The 20240-nt window shown below is 37.2% G+C and overlaps 1 protein-coding gene across 3 annotated transcripts in view; it reads right to left on the bottom strand.

The window, feature by feature from the left end:
• The window catches only part of ROCK1 (Rho associated coiled-coil containing protein kinase 1), a 92690-nt gene that overhangs the window by 4482 nt on the left and 67968 nt on the right, over nucleotides 1-20240 (bottom strand). For all 3 annotated transcript variants that reach the window (XM_074899115.1, XM_074899116.1, XM_074899114.1), the window contains exons 25-32: nucleotides 19141-19229; nucleotides 18616-18804; nucleotides 17930-18095; nucleotides 10225-10295; nucleotides 5714-5802; nucleotides 4226-4304; nucleotides 3845-4106; nucleotides 2849-3056 (exon numbers count right to left, since the gene is read on the bottom strand). In XM_074899115.1, the coding sequence (XP_074755216.1) occupies nucleotides 2849-3056; nucleotides 3845-4106; nucleotides 4226-4304; nucleotides 5714-5802; nucleotides 10225-10295; nucleotides 17930-18095; nucleotides 18616-18804; nucleotides 19141-19229 (1153 nt within the window). The remainder of the gene's footprint in view (nucleotides 1-2848; nucleotides 3057-3844; nucleotides 4107-4225; nucleotides 4305-5713; nucleotides 5803-10224; nucleotides 10296-17929; nucleotides 18096-18615; nucleotides 18805-19140; nucleotides 19230-20240) is intronic.

Below are 20240 nucleotides of genomic sequence, written 5' to 3'. Positions count from 1 at the left end.
CTCTAAAATGCCTGGAAAAAAGATATTGAAAACAAAACCTGAGAAAAATCACATGGTTATGGTGAAAAAAAAAAATCTATTGAAAAGCTAGCAGCGGTAAGACATCTGAATACCACAGCTGTTTCACCTATAGTAGGTTTTTAGCTTCCACTCCTTTTTTTTTTTTTGAATTGTGTGTGCACTAGCAAGCAAATTCCCCCTCCACACCCTAGCGTGAGGTATACTACAGTAAATGCAGTATAGCTCATCTGAAAACCCTCCCAGAAATTGGAAACAAACATTGCAAAAGAACTTAAAAAAAAAAAAATAAAAAAATCTGGTTATTACAGCTACCAGAGAACCTCACAAGGACAAATGGAAAAGAAAACATACTCAGAATACAATTCAAACAGCCTTTTGGAAAATAAAATCTACAACTCTAAAGATCTAAATGTGAAATAAAGAAGTATACACTATCTTTACAAAGTGAGCTCTATATGGGTAAGGTCCTGCAGGGGGCAGGGAAGAACCTGTATGCTCAATAACAGAGGATGATTTCTAAAATCTATAATCAGGACTATGAGCTTCCAAGTGTTGTTTTAGATTATTCCAATTAATACTGCTTAACGATGGATGTAAATGATGTATTGAAATAATTCCAACCCCACTGGCTGGTTGGTTGGTCAGTCTGGGGCAAGTTGGTTGGTTTTCTTTACTCTCCAAGAATGCTACCTCATCAAAAGATTCTCAGTTAATTTGACATCTTTTCATTAAGCAACATTCACTAGCATTATTTCAGTGTCACATTTTAAAAACTCTTTTAAAACTATATTAATTAATTTTATATTATCACTTATCAGGGGTTTTTTCCCAAAATTTATGGTGGGATGTCCATTCAGTATCAAAATCATTCTACCTAATCCTTTTAAGTATCAACATGATATATGCTTTCTGGTTCAGTCTTAGGTGGTCCAAGACTCACTGAAAAGTCTTATTAATCAGTAGCAGAGCTCTTTAACCAGCTCTAAGTAATTCTATCACCTCTATCTGCCTGTTTAAAAGGTCTGCCTTTTTCTCAATCACAGACGTACTTCAACTGTCCTACTGTAAATAAAAATGTTAAACAACAGCTATTAATGATGCATATTTTAAAATCAGCAGGTGTAATCTATATCCAAAAGTCTTAAAAGATCTGGCTAAAGCCTATGGAGGGGGTCTAACATTTTTTCAGTAAATCCTGGAAAATTGAGGACTGAAGGAAAAATAAGTTTGAAAACACCGTGAAGCTTCATAAAAGCTCTTGGAAGTTGGGAGAAATGGACATTTTGTAGACAGAACATTCTATTGAACAAGTACATGCCACTTACGTACATAACAATCATGACTGAAACACCCTGAAATTAGCAATTACCGATTTGATTTGTCTTTATTTGGTACAATACTGAAGATGCTACTATTTAGTAATCAAACTGATTTTACGGTCATTCTTCTTAACTCAGATTTGTGACTGTGTGCTTTTCCACTGCACTCACACTTGTTCTCAGCAGACTTCTACAGTGAAGACTGTAAAGAAAAACTGAGCCCACTTCCCAGGGAATCTCCCCACAAATCAGAAGTGTTTCTGTGTTTCACAACTTCAGCTTGCTTAAGCACCAGTGTTGAAAAATGTAAAATCACATCGTGATTCGTTTATGTTTCTGCCATTTGAACTGTAACTGGCAAACAGAGTTTGTTCAGTGTTGGTGAATATAGCTTCTCCCCCAAATACTCCAGCACAGCTAAATGTTCTTAACTGCTGTTCACAGGTTTCTTTTTGTGTCCTTCTCGTGCTTCTCATGCTGTTGCATTATTATCTTTAACACAAAACTGCCCGCAACATCACTGTTTTTTTTTAATATTGACAGCTTTGTATTAGAGGCCTAAAGTAATTTTCCTGTATGAGATTATGTAGAGGGCATTCACTGAATATATTAGTGTCTCAAAACTATGATTGCTTATGTTTTAGTGTTAATTATGGGGACAAGAAAATCAGCACCCTTTGTATGTTTCAGATTTTTTCCCTACTCTCCTCTGCAGGAGGATGTTTCATGATATACCCAGTGTCTGTCTACATGTAAAAGTCTGATTTTATTGCACTTCATGCAAGGAATGTTTGCAGGACTTTTTGTTTGGTAGTCCAATCTAGGAAGACACTCCCTAACGAGATACTACTTTCCATTTCATACTGTCAACCCAATCAGTTCTTTTTGGGGAAATGAAGAGGAAGCCAAACATGAGCTTACAGTAACTTAGCGTTAAAGAAAGTGTATTTTAAATCTTCCGTGGTTAATGCATAGGGTCACGAACAGCTTACAAAAACAACTGCTGGGCTAGGAGACAGCGAATGAGTGATCAGGGAAAAAGAATGGAATACTTAAGCTGCTTCACACCAAAAGAAATGGTAGAACAACACACTGAGAATCTATACATTTCTTGTTTCCCCCCCCGTTGCAGAAGACTCCTAGCTTATGCAAGCTCTATGAGTCAATCCACAAATGACTATGCGGATCATCCTTGCAGCTAAATACCATTGCAGATGTATCTGCTGAGCCTTGCCATTAAACAGGAAGAAACGGAACCAGCTCCCTCACATGCATTGGCAGGCCACTCACTGCCACCTCTACAGTACCTTTCCAAATCTAAGAACTGACAAATTTACCACAATAGCAGGAGAATTCTATCTGTTCTTTCCTTCAGGATTTGAGCAGAGATTTAGATCAGCAGTTTAGCAGTCACAACTATGGAATTCTTGCACAATTTCACATTAAATAGAATTTATAAACAGAGATTATTTTAGTTAAAAAACTCTGTAGCTTTTGTAGTTTCTCACCTAGTTTTTCCAGAAGTATTTTTAACAACTTTTCGGAATGACTGATTTGCTGAGGATCTTGTAGACATAGTTCTAGGAGAAGCACGAACAAAAGTAGATGGTGGTGTCTTAGGGATCTTTTTTACTAAATGAGTCACCCATTTCTTCTGTTCATCTTGACAGGATGCCAATAACAGCATATCTCTTGCTGAAGTTACATCGTAACTCACTGTAAGAGGAAGAAGATGATTCAGCAAAAACTAGGACTCATTATCAAAATAAGAATTATGACATACCAGGTGTGCCACTGGAAACAACAATGGCACCTACATACATGCTTGTATTGCATTTGTTTATATATTTTTGGAAGACAACAAATAGCAGGGGGAATTATAAATATAGTTTCTCTTCATATTTGTGGCTCTGCATTAAGATTCTTGAATCTAATGTTAATATTCAGGAAATGAGAAAGCTTACACTAATTGCAGTCTTAATAAACTGGAAATTGTGCGGGTGTCTTATGGCCAAGTTCCAGAGTACACACCCCAAACACTCCACAGGAGCACAGAGAGGAAACCTTTACTCCCATCGGTGAAGAGCCTGAAGAACCACTCTGCAAGGTCTTCACACAACTTGGTGATGTGGCCACTGCATGGTCCCTAATGTGGGCCATGTGTCAGTACAGAGAGGATGGCCTGGGAACCAAGGAGCTGCCCAGTCCTTGGGCACAGACCTCTAGGGACCCTTGTGTTCTCAGGGCCCTCAGCAGAGCCACATCAGTTACACAACCAAAGGCCTCCCTATGGAGGCTTGCCACAACTGCCTCTCCATAAGACTGTCCATAAGACTGTGTTAACAGTCTGTTATCTTAATAGCACCTTTCACATCTAAAAATCATAGAACTGAAGAGTAGAAAACATTTAAACTAAAGTGCTTTTATTTGCTTCCTATAGTTTAGCATGTTTAGTTTAGGCTAAACCATGGAGAGAGTACCAAACACAAAAAACATGAGTATACCTTTGCATGGTGCAATTAATTCCTCCTTTTTATCCAGGTGGTCTCTGTGGCACTTCACATGGCATCTTCGACATTCTAGGGCAGCAGGGGGTTTAAAGACATGCCAAAGAGGTTTGGCACAGGCCTCACAGTTGGCTGGAAAGTGGTATAACGTTGGAATAAATTCATGGCCTTTGTGATTTAGAAAATTTGTCTTCTCTGCTGGCTGTACTGCTTCTACCTCCAAATCCTTCCTGCATTCCCCCTCATTAGCATAGAGAATCTGAAAAAGAATACTCCTGTGTTATTGTTGAAGCACTAGGTATTTTTATACACTTTTCAAAGAAGCTGTCAACCTTTTTCAAGAGTGTTGAATAGAAATTAGAATACACTTCTTTTTACCTGGAATATTTTAGGAATTTCTTCAGTTTCAGCTCTATATACATCTCCTTGAGTTACAGGGCGAACATGGAACAGCTTACTAGATTAGAAGAAACATAGATCAGAAAATTATAAAAGGCTATGTATGTTTTTAACACAGTTATCAAAGTGCTTTGAAGTTCTTATAAATCTTGCTTATGCAAGCAATATGATGTAATTCAAGGCTGCAGTATGATTTTAGGAATTAATTCATAAATCATATAGATCTTGTGTACCCAAATAAGACCAAAACATTTCATAGCGTGAAGAGACAAGTTATCTTACAATGGGTTCAAGATCCACCATGGTAAATTTACCTGTGAAAAAGGCTTTAAAATTTTCTCTCAGACCACTGGGAAGTTTAACTGATTATTGCTGGAAAAGCTCATTGATAGCCCTGGATGGAAGTAACCATACGAAGTACAGTACTACTAGTTTTTTTACTAAATCATGTTATGAGCTGATTAACAATCACTGCCAGAACATTGCAAAAGGCAATCCAGGGCATCTTACACTGGGTCAAGACTCTAAGCCCGTCTGTCCTAACATCCTGTTTTCAACAGTTGCCGTAACAGATGTTTATGAAAAGAGAATAAGAAACAGCTCAAAGAGAAAATAACTCTTTTCCTGGTTATGAGCAATTGGCAGCTTAAGCACTTCCTGAGTTTGAGATTCCTTCCAGACCACTGTATTTGTAGTCACTGATAGACCTATTCATGAATTTTAAAACCTTTTTTCAATTATTACTCTATATGGTCCCATAATGCCCATCAGCTGTTCAAACATCACACTCAAGTCATGTATCTGCAATGGGCTTCAGTGATATTTGACACAATTTTTTCTCATGTATAACAAATGTAAAGGGATCACAATTCATTTATTTTGTCCCTCTAAACAGAAACCAGCTGGAAAAGTTAGAAATGCTTTGGGCTTGATCAACACTGGTCCTTTCTCAGACAGCATGAAAAAAGGTATGAAGCAAGGGGATGAGACCTTAAAAATCAGACAGCCAGTTAGTTCCCTATCTACCCCACAACTGTCATGCCCCGCTTTAGAAAGCGGCTGTTGAAGCAGCTGGAAAAAACACCAAATCACACTAATCACCTTGAATACACTAATCACACTTACAGTGAATCATAAAAAGAGATGGCATAATATGTGGATTCCAGTGTCTCTGACCCTTCTTTGTCATAACAAGACAAGGCTCTTCATTTCTCTAAATTCACACCAGTGACTACAGTGTATTTAACATTTTCACTTTTAGCAATGCAATAGTAGGACAAAGAAAAAGTAGTATCTTCTGTTAACATCACCCCGAAATACAGATAAACAGATATTTTCCAACTAGTGCAGGAAATTTTAAATTATTTATGGAATTTTGATTCCAAGCTTCTAAAGTAGCTAGCAGTTCTCTCACACACAATGCTCTTTTGCCCATTTGTATCCAAAACTAACAGCAACTTTACTTACTCTATATCTAGTACCATGGATGGATTAGACTGGTCCTTATCCTTTTCGTCATTGTAGAACAGTATCTTTTTACTGCTCACCACAACATACTGAGGAAAGAAAGGGTAAAATCAAATTAAAGTTGTATTCTTAAATAGCAACATTTATTCTACTGTACTCCCATATGCACATAAAAAGCCTGAATAAATTAAGGTTTTTAAACTAATATCAGGAGTATTTAAATCATCATGCAGGCAGCTACACTACTGACAGCTGCACAATGCTACAGCTGCAGTGACTGTGTATTGTCACTGGAGCACCCCAAAATGCTTGTGATGACTCTAGAAATCTGTACACAAACTCAAAAATTTCAGCTGCTACTCGTGTGATATTATGAAAATTACCATATCACTGAGAAACTCCTGGGGTATCACATTGATAAAGTTGTAAACAGCTTCTCTAGTTCTAGAAACCTGCAGGACTCACTGATACTTTGCACCAAACTGCTGGGAGGGTAAAAGAGATTCTCACCACTCCAGCTAATTATTTCCTACACTTTCAGTTTAATGGACTAGTAAAATAAAGAGACCACATGAATCAGCAGAAACAGAGGTCTGGTCTACATTCCAAATCTAGGATTACGAGACAGTAACGTAAAGGTTTGCAAAGGAGGAGAAAAGAAAAGAACGATATTTTGCTACATGTCGCTTTAAAGGTCAAACCACACAGGTTTTTTCCAGAGTGGTAGAGATTTTAAAGAACAGAAACATTTGGTAATGCATTGAGGAGTTTTTTTTCCCAAGTGTTTTAAAAGTCCTTGCTCAAAATCTGATCGTTAATATATTATACCTATCCCATACCACTGAAAAAAGTGGAATGCATGGGATTCTGAGGAATAAGCAAGAGCTACTGGGAAGGCACTGTGAGTTTTAGAGCAGGGCTGGACTGCAGGCCTCAATTCCAAGAGAATTCTCAAATGCTAAGTATACCTGCTGTGTCCACCCTCCTGCCCCAGAAAGCCCAAGGATGATGTTGTCCTCAGCCTAAAGTGCATGGACACTGTTCCAGTGCTGCTCACGGTCACAAAGAATTATAAACATGCTCATGTGACAGGAAAAACAAAGCAAGCTATTCAGAAAAAAGTTTTGTAACACAGAAGACAGTTAAGATCAAACATCTCTAACCTAAGCACTTCCCAGTGAGTTCAAGGCTGTAGAATTTGCTGCCTGTTGCTCTTCACCAGGAGCTGCCAGTTCAATGTCTTTGCTAAAACTGTTCATTAAGCATAAGCTCAGTGACAGCTGTGGCAGTTCCCTCCCCTGCAGTTTCAAATGTTTTAGAAACAACGTATTAAAAAGTATGAGGTGCTAAAAGGATTAAAAAGAGGTGGACTGACTGCTCTGTCTATATTGAGCTCCAGATTTGGGTATAATACAACCCAGAAGCAGGGGAGAAGACAGAAAACAAGAGTGAATACACAAACAGTTCATCTTGAATTCCAATAACTTGCATGTAACTGAATGGGTTTCTGCACAATGAAGGTAGTCACAGTGGAAGTAAATGGTGTTGACTCCTCCCACAAGAGGAAGTTGAACCTCCTCATTACACAGGACTGAGTCTGACTGAAAAACCTATATATAAACATTACCTTAACAGGTTTATAGAGTAGTGTTTTTAATGTGTTACACAACCTGCGTGCTGCAGTTGTACATCTCAGTTATTGACATGCACCTAAAACAACCACAAAGGATGTTTTCCCCCTGACTAAAAGGGCTTTCAAGCCCCTCAGTCAAGGTTCATTAATAGAAAGCCTGATCAACCTGAATAGCTACTATGTTGTAACGTGGGCCTCTTGTGATTTTTCCACACTGAAGAAAAAGAGCCTGCTTGAATTGCTTTGATCTACTTCAACAGAAAGCTAATGCCTTCTTTGTCTTTGAAGTATGCACCTCTGCCTTTCACAGACAGGAGCAAGTCCTTAAGATGACTACTATAACAAATGCAAATTATGACTGCAATGGAATTCAGTTATCATGCTGTATACAAGTCTTGGTGAAAGAACAATTTAACCTCACAAGAGTTACGTACAACAGCCTCAATATCCTGTTGTGAACATACAAAAAAAGTCTGGAAGTATTTCTGTTCTACAGTGGGTTTTGAAGGGTGTTTTATTATCTCCACTTGGCTCACCCACATTTCAGTGTTAGCCTGGGGTGTAACCCAAGTATTTATTCTCAAATGAGTTTTGCATGCTTACCCCTTTCTAACTCAAATTAAATGACTCTGAGGGCATGGGGCAAAAACGGCAGTGCTACTGACATCTGAGTCAGAAATGCAGCAGCTCAAGTTATAACAACCCAGGCATCAATCCAACTGCACTGCTAATGCAATTCTGTTTTCCCTTTAAATTAATCTGGGCATGCCTATATTTGATGTTGCATACCTCCCACCAACCCCAAAACTGAAAGCACAGCAGAATTTGGAACAGAAGTACCTGAGAAGGCTAACTGCAAGCCAATTTGTTTAAGATGCAGTACAATTCAGCCAGCAGGACACACACATAAGTCAACATGGCACCTCACTACTGTGTCTCACTAGTTTGAACCTCAGCTAGTTTAAGGAATCTTATCAGCATGACTCATTTTATGACAGAGGCATCAATCTGTAGCTCAAATTCCTTCAAAGTGCAAGAACTATTATTCAAAGTAGGAAAGTAGTAATGAAGTAACTGCCTAAAATATCTTGAGGGAACTAGATACGCCTATACTAGACATGCCTAAAGAAGCTCAGATACAGTCTTTCACTAGAGAAGCTGTATTTATCAGAAGTTTAAAACTTGTAACATCAGAGGATGCAAGAATAATCTCAATTTGTAGTTGACAACCAGAAAAGGCTGCTGGAAGTATTCTGATAGGAAAATGATGCAGTATTTTAGATAACCCAGAGCAAAATAAAGCTACATGACCTGTGCATAGGCACAGACACTTCTGTTCATAGACACTGCCAAAAGCCTAACAGCAACCTGAAGAATCAATTCTGGAACAACAGCAATCAAGCAGCCTTAGCTATCAAACAGTACAAGTTGTGCAACAGATTTACAAATAGGTGTGTTTCATGAGACACCTGAAGAGCCTTCAAACACTACTGGCATTTGACTCAAATATGGCACCAAGAACATTCTTGACCTTGCCCTGTAGATTTCCTGCAGTTCTGCTGATAGGGAGACAAAATGAAATGCAAAGAGACCAGAAAACAGCTGGAAAGGTTTGAGCCATCTGTAGTAAATCCCAGGTTCCAAACTGTGGTAAGCAAGTATTTTTAATATGGCACTTCTTCACACTGCCCCTCATTGGAGGGCCTGAGAGAATACATTAAGCAGCCACTAGCTGAAATAAGGCAGAGCTTAACACTCACTCTCTGCAAGCTAGAATAGGTGGCAGTTTTAACTTATAGACACATCACTGAGAAAGTCTGATATTGAGGTAAAAATAGGCAGGTCTGGAACTCAAAACACTTCAATTCTATAAAGAAGGTCATGTTAGCCAACTGAAAAATGGAGTACAAAGAAGTTTAGCAGCTAAAGGTCCAATACAGACACTTTAGTGTTTCTTTGATAGGAATTAAGTCCTCCTTTAAATATTGTAGGAACCACTTCTAACACTTGTAGAATGTGAATGTAAACAGAAGTATCTGAGAAGGACCTCTCAGCAGAAGTTATTCTGAAAGTGTTATGAATAACCTGAATAATTTCCAATACTGGTCTTTGTGAGTAAGGAAGATGCAGGCAAATAAACTATTTCATACAAAGTGCTTGCAAAATTTACAAAATTCTAGCGACCATGTTCACTTTGGCAATTTGTTATACTAAAGGATGTTCAAAGAGGGGAACTGGAAAGCCAGAAGACATAATCAGAAACTGGTTCTAAGCTTCTAGGCACCTCAATTTGAACATTTGATGCTTCAAACAACCAGATCATAACCTCTGCAGAGGCCAAACACTACTGCTTTGTTTAGAGTGGGAACTGTAGCACAGAGATCCAGTTTCTGAGAGTAAACTAGTTCTTTTCAAGAGAGACTGACCATTTTAAAAGTGAGGGAGACAGAAGTATCCTTGGAAATCATACGTGGCAAGTTATAGTGAGATGTACTCTTCCATGACCTTCAGAACATTCAGGTGTGGTATTGCCTACTCTCTGCCATCAAGGGACACAAAGAGCTTATTTTTCAGCAACAGGATTATAAAGAAGCTTACTCAAAAGAGAAATGGGATTTTTAATGGTTCCAAGATGTCCACTGTAAAGCATTTCCTCACCCACCTGTCATAAATTTGCACAGTGTTCTTACTACAGAATTCATACTGAACTTGAATTTTCTTGTTAGTTTCGGGGTTTTTTCCAATAATGTATACACACTAAATTACTCTAATTATTTTGTTTTTCTTAAATCTGAGCTCTAAAACTAATTCACCATCTGCCTAAAACTCTTCCAAGGGAGTGAAGAAAAAAAAAAAAAAAAAAAAAATCCATTTGTACCTGTTTCTTCCAGCCATGCCGCTTTATATTTCCTTTGTTTGGTATTGAAAGCCAACCTTCAAGTCTTGATTCTGTGGGTTTTTTTTTAAAAAATAAAGCATATTGAATAATTTTATGTATTTGTAATAGTAAAGCAGAACAGCACAAAAGCAAACTATTACTAGAAAGGAAGATGTACTACATGCAGTAATAGGCAATTACCTATTCAGCAAAGCAGAATAAAAAGCACAGCTAAATACAATGAAGACATAAGCATTTACTCATGCTTCATCACAAGCTAACATTTGATTATACAGTTACTGCAAAATTAAGTGAAGCTATTTTCCTTGAGGCCAACATCTAACACTGTAAAGTTTGCAAAGAGCCAGGCAAAGACTTTGCTTTGAAAATGGGTTACAGCTTAAATGGAGAATGATTAAGAGATTTTCAATATAAATATAGTTTAACATTCAGAGGGGCGGTACAAAAATACTCAGCAGGAAGATGCAGCAAGTAAAACAACCCAGAAACATATTTTCCAAGGGAAACAAAAAAGAGGAGAGCGCACAAGAGCAAGCAAAGCTACACGGGTGTCCCATTACTCACAGAAGATAAGCATAGAAGATAAATAAATAAGGAATGCAGGAAGAATCAACTAGATATAAAGAATAAAAGACAAGCATTTTATTCAAATTTTCAGTGGACAATTTTCCAAAGCGTAATGTAATATTGTATTTCCCTACCATGAAACTACTGAAATAATTTAACAATGGTACAAGAAGCATCACAAGAAAATTAGCATTCTGCCTAATATGAATCATAGATTTTTAGAAAGCCTTCCAGCTAACTGATACTGGTTTTTGATAGATATTTTTAAAACTATGAAGCCAGGTAATAGCAGTGCGAAGCTATCCTTATTCCATTGATCTGAAATGACATGGTAAAAAGTCTCACAATTTAGTAAGTGTGAGAATGAAGTAATCAAAATTGCACTCCATAACTATGAATTTATTTCACAATTGAGAAAAAATTTTTAAAAATTGTTGTAAAAAATGTGATTTGTGAAAAAATTGTCAGAGTACAGAAATACTGCCAATAGCTAATGTATGCATTCATTACAATAAATTTAACTAACAGCACTGAAAAATTCAAAAACATTTAAAATTTGCTGAAACATTCTTCACAAATATTTATGTAAGAAGGAGCTACTGGTCCCTTTTATCTTTCAGGGCTAACTATATGAGGTGTATCCCAAGACCTGAAAATACATCCAAACATATAAAAGATCTTGTCGATACACCTTGTTACATAAATTTACAGCGAGACTGACAGCCTAGCCTTGTACAAAGCATTAAAATTAGGCCGAAAAAAAACCCTCCCCACACCAGCCTTACAGCATATAATATTTAGAATTGTCTACCCTTGAAAATATAGAATCATTTCCTAACATTTCTCCACACAGAGTAACTTCAAAATATTGGGGGACCACTGAACTATTGAAATTCTCATTGGAAAAAAGGCATGTTAGCAGAACTCATTCCAGTAAAAAACCTTCCTGGAAATATGAAGGAAACTGGCATTTCCCTGCCTCTCTTATCTGGATAAGAATTGGGGGTGTGTGGGATTTCACACCCCCCCTCCCCCCAGACCCACAGCCAATTCTTGATATTCAGCAGATTTGAAAAAGGAATTCTATTTCCTTCACGTCTGCAGGCATCACAGATAGTGTTCGGAATACTTTGATTAGTTTTTACATCAAGAGAATCTTCTTCCAGTTTTAGAAATATCCTAAAACTCAAGTCCTCCATTGCAAAAAAAGTGATTAATTATGCTGTTAACGTAGTATGAACAACTGCAATTCAAAAGAAACACAGTATGGACAACTACATGCAAGGTCCTCCAAATGCAAGGTCCTGCACATGGGGTAAGGCAATCCCAAGCACAGACACAGACTGGGCAATAAGTGGATTGAGAGCAGCCCTGTGGAAAAGGACTTAGGGGTGTTGGTTGACAGGAAACTCAGTGTGACCCAGCAATGTGCCTTTGCAGTCCAGAAAGCCAGCTGTGGCCTGCACCAAAGGAAGCATCAAGGGAGTTCATTCTCCCCCTCTACTCCATGTTCAGGAAACCCCACCTGGAGTACTGTGTCCAGCTCTGGGGCCCCCAGCACAGGAAAGACACAAACCTGCCTGAGTAGGTCCAGCAAAGGCCCATGAAGATGATGAGGGGGCTGGAGCACCTGCCCTGTGAGGACAGGCTGAGAGAGTTGGGATTGTTCAGCCTGGAGAAGAGAAGGCTCCGGCGAGACCTAATAGCGGCCTTCCAGTACTTAAAGGGGGCTACAGGAAAGATGGGGAGGGACTCTTTATCAGGGAGTGTAGTGATAGGAGAGGGGTAATGGTTTTAAACTGAGAGTAGATTTAGATTAGGTATAAGGAAGAAATTCTTCACTATGAGGGTGGTGAGGCACTGGAACAGGTTGCCCAGAGAAGCTGTGGCTGCCCCCTCCCTGGCAGTGTTCAGGGCCAGGTTGGACGGGATTTGAGCAGCCTGGTCTGGTGGAAGGTTGGAACTAGATGATCTTTAAGGTTCCTTCCAACCCAAACCATGCTATGATTCTATGACTGCAATTCAAAAGGAATAAGCATGCACTTGTGGAAATTGTGGTATATGAAAATCTGGAAAATCCAATAATGATAAACTTTAAAAGATGCACCAGATACTATGCTGCTTATAGAGACAGTGTGAGTAGTTATTCTAAGTCACTTCTATTACAGCATGTTCTGAAAGAAATTTCAAAGGAAACAAAAAGTGGATGAGCTATTACAAATAAATTGTTTGACATTCTTTTCTGTCTACTATAAATCTATTTTAGTGAGCAAATTCTATTTGCATGAGAGATTATTTCTGAGCTGTGAATAACATCTTGCAGTTGAAAATAACAGTTTCTGAACGTACTCCTTTTCAACAAAGCTAACAGTTGTCTGGAACCAAATGTACTCTTGAAAGGGTAGATGAGCCCTTTCATTCCAACCTTGCCACAAAGGTTTGTCTCAAGCAATATTTATAGTGTATTTTAATTTCCCTTGACAGAGTTAGCTAGCACAACTGCAAATGCTCATCTGGCAATTTCACAAATATTTGATCCAAAAGAATAATATTTATGAGTGTTCCGATTAAGTAATTAAGAAAATATGGGGTATCTAGACTATGAAAAAGAATCTTCCATTCCTGTCTCTAAAAACAGGCTCACAACTTTTGCCTGACAAGTCTGTATTTTGGAAAGAATCCCAGAATTTATACTTCACATTTCCAATCCAGAAAATCCAAGATAGGCCTCAAAAATACCTGATGGCTAGCTGGACCAGAACAGGATATGAAGAAAGAATTCTACGAAGGCTACAGATCTTACAATTATCTCTGAATATATATTAAAATGTGGATTTGCATTCTAAACATCTTCATGGTTGCCAGGATTCATCAAGATTTGGTATGATAAATGTGAGTTCTAACTGTAAGTCTTCAAATAAAATCACACAAGACAACCATGACTGTACTGACTCATCAAGCAGTTTTGTTGTTCTGGAGCTAACACAGGCACCTTCATGAGCAGTAAAGCATCTCTTTTCAATGTTCAAGAATTTCTACTCCTCACACTCTTCCATAGCAACCAAAAAACCTGAAGATGCTACCTTGCTAATTCTTTCCAGTCTTCCCATTTGAGTCTCTCCTTCCTCAGACTGTCTTATTGTAATTTCATGTGGATCTCACCAAGGATTGCTGTCTGGATTTTGCTTTGAGGTTTATTCAGGTGATGGGTACTTGTAGCTATCTCAGAAAGCTGTATCTGTGTCCCATATTAAAAAAAAAAAAAAACACCACCCCGTTGGCTTAAATGGTCCACATTTACTATTCCATCCTATCTTTGTGTAAAACATGATTTATAAGATACACTGTAAAATATTATGTGCTGCAGTTAAACCTGTAGGACAGCTCAATTCTTAATCTTGCCAATCAGATGAAAACAATTAATTCACAAGAGGTTAAGGGCCCTATAACAGGAAAAAAGCCCCTTAAGTTTCTCGTTATGTTTTGTCTTGACAAAGAATTCTGTTTACAATCATGTAAGTATTAAGACTTCCTAAGTCCAGCCAGGAGGAAGAGGCATTCCAAAGGCATCATTAAAAAGCAAGTATATCAGCTGTTTCAGCAAGGAACTCTATTAACACTGGAGACATTGACTGAAACGTGAGGTACTATCTGAATCAATATTCAGGAGTGAGACTTACAAAAAATGCCTATAACTGAATACAAGGAAGACCTTCTTCCACATCATAGTCTTTCCCATTTGGTAAAGCAAAAGCCTGAAAACAGCCTGGACTGTCTAAACAAGCTAATACCTAGACCTTGGGAGAGTGTAAGTTGCCTTGGGAGCTATCAGAACTTGAGGGGGTATTTAGCTCAACAACAGAGAGGAACCATCTCCAAGTGAGATGCACCTGTAAGGTGTGTTACCATGGGATTTCTCTGTATCTACCTCCAAATACAGAAAATTTTTCCTTATTTCTGAATATTAGGAATTCATTTTAGTATTACCCTGAGTTTACTCAAAGACTGCAAAGCCTTCTGACTCCAAAATTTTACAAGACACTCTTCCTGTAAGTTACGAATTCTACTCTTGCAGCCTCTCTGGTGGCTGGTAACCTAAGCTCCCTGATCAGACAAGACACTACCTCATAGCCTGAACCTCTCTGCCATGCAGGGCGACAGTGGAATATGCCTGAGAGACAAGGGTGTCTCAGAAATTCTGCCAACATTACTATCATGGTGCTTCATACCAAGTTTTTTCTCAATTAAATCAGAAACTGCCCATCACCAGAATTGAGACCATGGAATCATTCTTTTATACATATTTATATTATTTTTTGTTTTAATTTTTTCCCTAGTGATGTTTTTACTATGACAGGAAACTGAATAAATCATGCTATAATTACTTATTTAGTAATTCTACCACTTATTTGCCTTAAAAATTTTTAAGGAATGTCTTTGCCTTAAGAACAGATGCATCAGCTAGAGAAACCTATTGACTACTCATCAGACCCACCTCTTAGACAAGATGCTATTCAAGGTGCTCTGAAGGAATGTCTGTGTTTGGGCTATACAAGTGATAGAAACTTAGCACAGCTGAAGACAAACAACTTCATACAGCTGAATTGTAGCAAATGAACTGCTGTGGTATGCCACCTTCTGTTTTGAAGACTAATTACTTGGTTTGCAGAAAAATAACTACTTGCTGGATAATTTCTTCTTTCTGTGGCATGGGGTATTTCTACTTTGAAGACAGGCTTTTTTTTCTCCTCACGATGGTAGTGCACTCATTCTCTGCCCTCTGCTTGGCTCTCTGACAAACACGTGAAATCTGACTACACCAGTGTCACTTAATCTTTTAATTACCTACACGGCTTCTTATTCAGATCTTGATCAACTCAGAGCCTCGCTTAAAAAAAAAAAAAGCAGCATGTAGGAACATGATCTAAATCCAGAAAAGTCCTAATAATATCTATTAGAGGTCCTACCTGTATGACAGAGGAGCACCAGCAGCACAACTGCAGTAAAAAAATCAGAGGCATGTGTAGAGAAAAGCACAAAAAAGAAGTGAAAGGCTAGTAAAAACGAAATAGAGGGGTCACGAGTATAGAAGAGTATCACAAGAACTTCAAGTAACCGTGATGTTCTAATTAACAATGGAAGAGTTACAGCTGATTTGAAAAGGTATTGCACATACCGAAATCTCTGCCCCAAAATTGAAGTGGCAGGTCATACAGCCAGAAGCTGACTACACACGTCTCCAGAAAATAACGTACCTTAATGAGGCAGATAAAGAAAGAGCTTACTTCTACAGTCTTTCCAAGATCTAAGAGACAACAGGGTCAATTGACATACTATTGCCCTTAAGAAAAAAACAGGGAAAATGCTAATGCCCAGATGGAGGTACTAGATTTTTTCAATGTAATACACAACAGCCTTTATGCTGAAAATGGCTGAGAAGGAAAGTAAGGAAGTTCAAAACTACCCACTCATATAGTTGTTTTCTTGCAGAAAAAATTAAGCTCTCAATTTACACGAGTTCAGAATTCTTTCATGAAAAGAATATTAACTAAAGTGTTCTTCATTTAGGAGACATTGTCAAACATAAAGCTTGATTCTAAAGAGTAATTTGAGGGGGAAAAAAAAAACTTTAAGTAAAACCCCCTCTGACTTATTTTTTACCACAATTAAATGGAATACACTGAGAATTAGTATCTAAGAGAAAAAGACCTGAGAAATACTGACAGTTCAGAAATATTAGAGGGAGGTCCTAGCAGGTGACAGCTAAGAAAAAAGAGCAAAACGTTATTTTGCTAATCTAGTAGCTCTTAAGAATTCCCAGTACTGAGTTTTGATAGAAGTTTGGCCCAGATGATTTCAAAAGAAGCAAAACAGAAATTTATTTTACAAGATGGCGATTGCCTAAGGGTTTTACAGATCAAACTTCAGAGTGCAGAAGGCTTCTTGAACAGAATGGAAGTTGTGAAAGAAAAGACTACATCATCTGAATGAAAATCTGTTCTAGAACAGAATTTAAAATTAGCTAAAAAGGAAAATCTAAAAATATACTAGGGGAAGACAGGACACAAAAGCAGAGACAAAAAGTACTAAGTAAATATATACTAAGTCTTGTAACTCAGCTGAAATTTCAATGACTTCAAGACCCCTGGAAAAACTCTAGAATGTGGCAATCTGAGCAGCACGAAGTGCATTAACGGGAAAAGAGACACCTAACATGATTCTATTTACTTTTATCTGATCACCCCTCCACCGAAGTGTTAAAATAGCCAAAATAGAATTCTATTTTTATGTTTGAATATATTTTTCTATAATAAAAATCAGTCAGTAAGACAAGCATTTGTTAAGAATTTCATGATGAATTATAAAAGTTCCTTAACTATATAAAAAATAAACCGAGCTCCATCATATGGAGGTTGTTAAGCACAGCTTATTACCACTAAAGGTTTTTTCCTGTATCTAGAGATACAGGAATGGATCTCACAAAAATACTGATTACACTTTTCCAACACTGGGGAGGAAGAAATCACTAACCAGTGTAACAGCAGGTCTCAAAATACAGTGCCTGAAGCTGACGCTACATGGAAATGGCAAACTATACTGTATTGTTCGTTCTTATTTTAATCTGCTAAATCAGAGTACCATATGACCATAAATGCATTATGGAAATTCCTACAATAATTTTTCCCATTGGCAATTATTGCCTTGTCATAAACGTGCTACAAGACTGTGAGTAAGAACAAACAAGGTAAAGGCAATTTTGCATTCAAGCTGTAAAATACAATCATGATGTTGTGGAAGCGGGCCCTGTATTCTATTCACTGGACACTGTATTTGTATTCACTATAATCAAACAGTAGCAAATGTTAAGGATATTCTTTCCACGGAAGTGGATAAAAATGCTAATGCCAAGCCATACAGTGGGAGGAGTAATATGAGAAGAAATTAAGTATAAGCAGATAAACTATGAAATAAAAGGAAAAAAAAAAAAGGAAGTGGAGATGTGATATAGAAAGAGACAGCCAGAAGACTTTAAAAAGCAGTAACTTGTTTGAAACACTCGCTTCCAAAGCTGTTATATATACACAAAATCAAGTGGTTCAAATATGCTTTCTCTTACCTGAAAGATTTCCATCTGTTTCATCTGGCTGGAGACTAGCAACACTGGTAGAATCCATTCCTTGCTGGAGGTCCAAAATTTTCCTTCGTAGTTGTTCTATGTCACTCTCTTTACTATCCAGCTGCATTTGGAGCTCATTCCTGTATGTAGATTCTTCTGCCAGTTGCTGTATTTATATACACATGCATAGTTACTTTGATATCAAAAATATTGCAGCAAAACATTCTGAAACTAAAACTCATTATGATTTTTAAAAATATCTCTAGATAATTTTGACAGCATAAATTATTATAGAAGTGTTTGTTCAGCCTTGGAAAAAAAATATTAAAGATCCAGCAATGCATTCAAGTACAAAACAGTCTGATTAATCTATTAAGTTACCATTTGTTTTGAAAAGGACACCACCTACCAGTGAAATAAACTGCATAGATAGTATGCTACACAATATTCAGTTTTTTAGTCTTCATAATATGTCAGTAACTTCCACAGTTAAGAATTTAGAAAGCAGAAATGAATGACAACAAGCTCAGCTGAACACTTGTCAAGTTCTCTGCCTCACTAAAATTCTGTAGCCTAGAACATCTGAAGAGAACTTCTTGTTTTTTCAAGTAAACTAGGAGCTTTACGTTCCTCCCGCAGAGAGAATTCCACAATGTGACAAAAAAAAAAAATTAATATTATTTTACCGCTTGCATTTCATTGAGTTCTTTTTGGTATTTCACTACCATCTGATTGAATTTCTCTTTTTCTTGATTAAGCTCTAATTGGAGCTTTCGATTTTCCTTCTCTTTCTTCCTCAAATCTTGCATATTAGCTTTCTTTCTGTCTATTTTAAAATCTTTCCGATTCATTATCTCAGCCAGCTTGTTGACAGCCTGTTTTAAAAGAGAAAAAAGAAAAACAGTAAGAAAAAATTATATATGCAAGCATGTTTCATACAAATGTTCCAAGTTCCTCTAGTTACAGGACTTGAATTTTAAAAAAAAAAAATCTTCATCAGCATAAATGGCCCTTAATGCACGCTAGAAGCAATACTGAAAAGTACACAGTATCAAAATTTTTCTTTCAACTGTAAATATCAATAATGCATATTATATATCATGGTTAATATAAATCTCAAAGGAACTAAAGAGTCAGTTGCACAAAAAAGAAACTGAAAATATTTGATATGCAAAGTAATTATTGTTATTAAATTGCATAAAAAGTTATACCTGTGTCTTCAGAGTTCTTTCAGTGTTAATGCTCTTCTCATAATGCATTCTAATATTATTGATTTCCTCCTCTTTTTTCGTTTTGTATTCTGTTAAAACAATATTCAGCTTTGAGGGATTTTAGGACAAGGTAAATATTTCGAAGCTTAATCACTTCTACAACTGCATAACTTTTTTTTTTTTTTAACTCATGTCACTTAATGTGCAAAATACACTTTGCAGTGATAAAGGTTACCAGTTTAGTGCTTCAGTAATGACAGAAAATTACCAGAAGGATATATGAGAAAGGCACCAAGATGAAACACTAAAGCCAAAATATGTATTTTTGTTTCCTGGCAATGACTGTTGCCCCACTTTCTTTGCACTACCAAAAGTATTTCTGCAGCACCAAAAATTAAGTCAGTCCTCACACAGAAGAAGACTGATGTGACTGGATTCACATTCAGAAGAGATTCTCAAATCAGGCATATAGAAAACATGGGGTGAAAGGGTTTCTTTAAACAAGGAATGACTCTGTTACATTCCCCCCCGCCCCCTTTCCCACACCAGTTACTCAATTCTACCAGTCTATTCTCCCGAAGTTTCTAGAAATATACATCTCACTGATAAGGATCTCTTCATCAAGACTACAAAGAGTTGAAGAACAATTTTCAAGTATTTGAAAGTAACAAACTCCATAAACTAAAAAATACTGACAACTGCTTACTCACCCAATCCCTGCTATGATGGAAAAGCAGAACTAAAGGAAGATATTTTAGCATGCCTTCCTGCCTACATAGTGTTTGCAACAACACTGGCAACATAACCAATAAGGCCTTTACTCTCACAATCAACAGATATTAAAGCATGCATTCCAATTTTATGCTTAGTCAAATGCAAAACCACAGAAGTAAACTGCATAAACTAACATCCCATATAGTGAGAATGCGTGTAAATAGAATGCTACTCCACTGATATGCATGAGATCACAACTCAAGATTCTGAATCTGAGATCTTAAGGAAATTGAAATACTGATACTGATCTACTGTAAATACTGGAGATAGAAACAAAAACTTTAATAAATACATTGTGTGCAGTAAGAAATCAGTGAAATACTTTT

Source organism: Athene noctua, chromosome 2 (assembly GCF_965140245.1).
Source record: "Athene noctua chromosome 2, bAthNoc1.hap1.1, whole genome shotgun sequence".
NCBI lineage: Eukaryota > Metazoa > Chordata > Aves > Strigiformes > Strigidae > Athene > Athene noctua.
The sequence above is the reverse complement of the archived record's forward strand: the minus strand, read 5'-3'. Positions and strand labels throughout refer to the sequence as shown.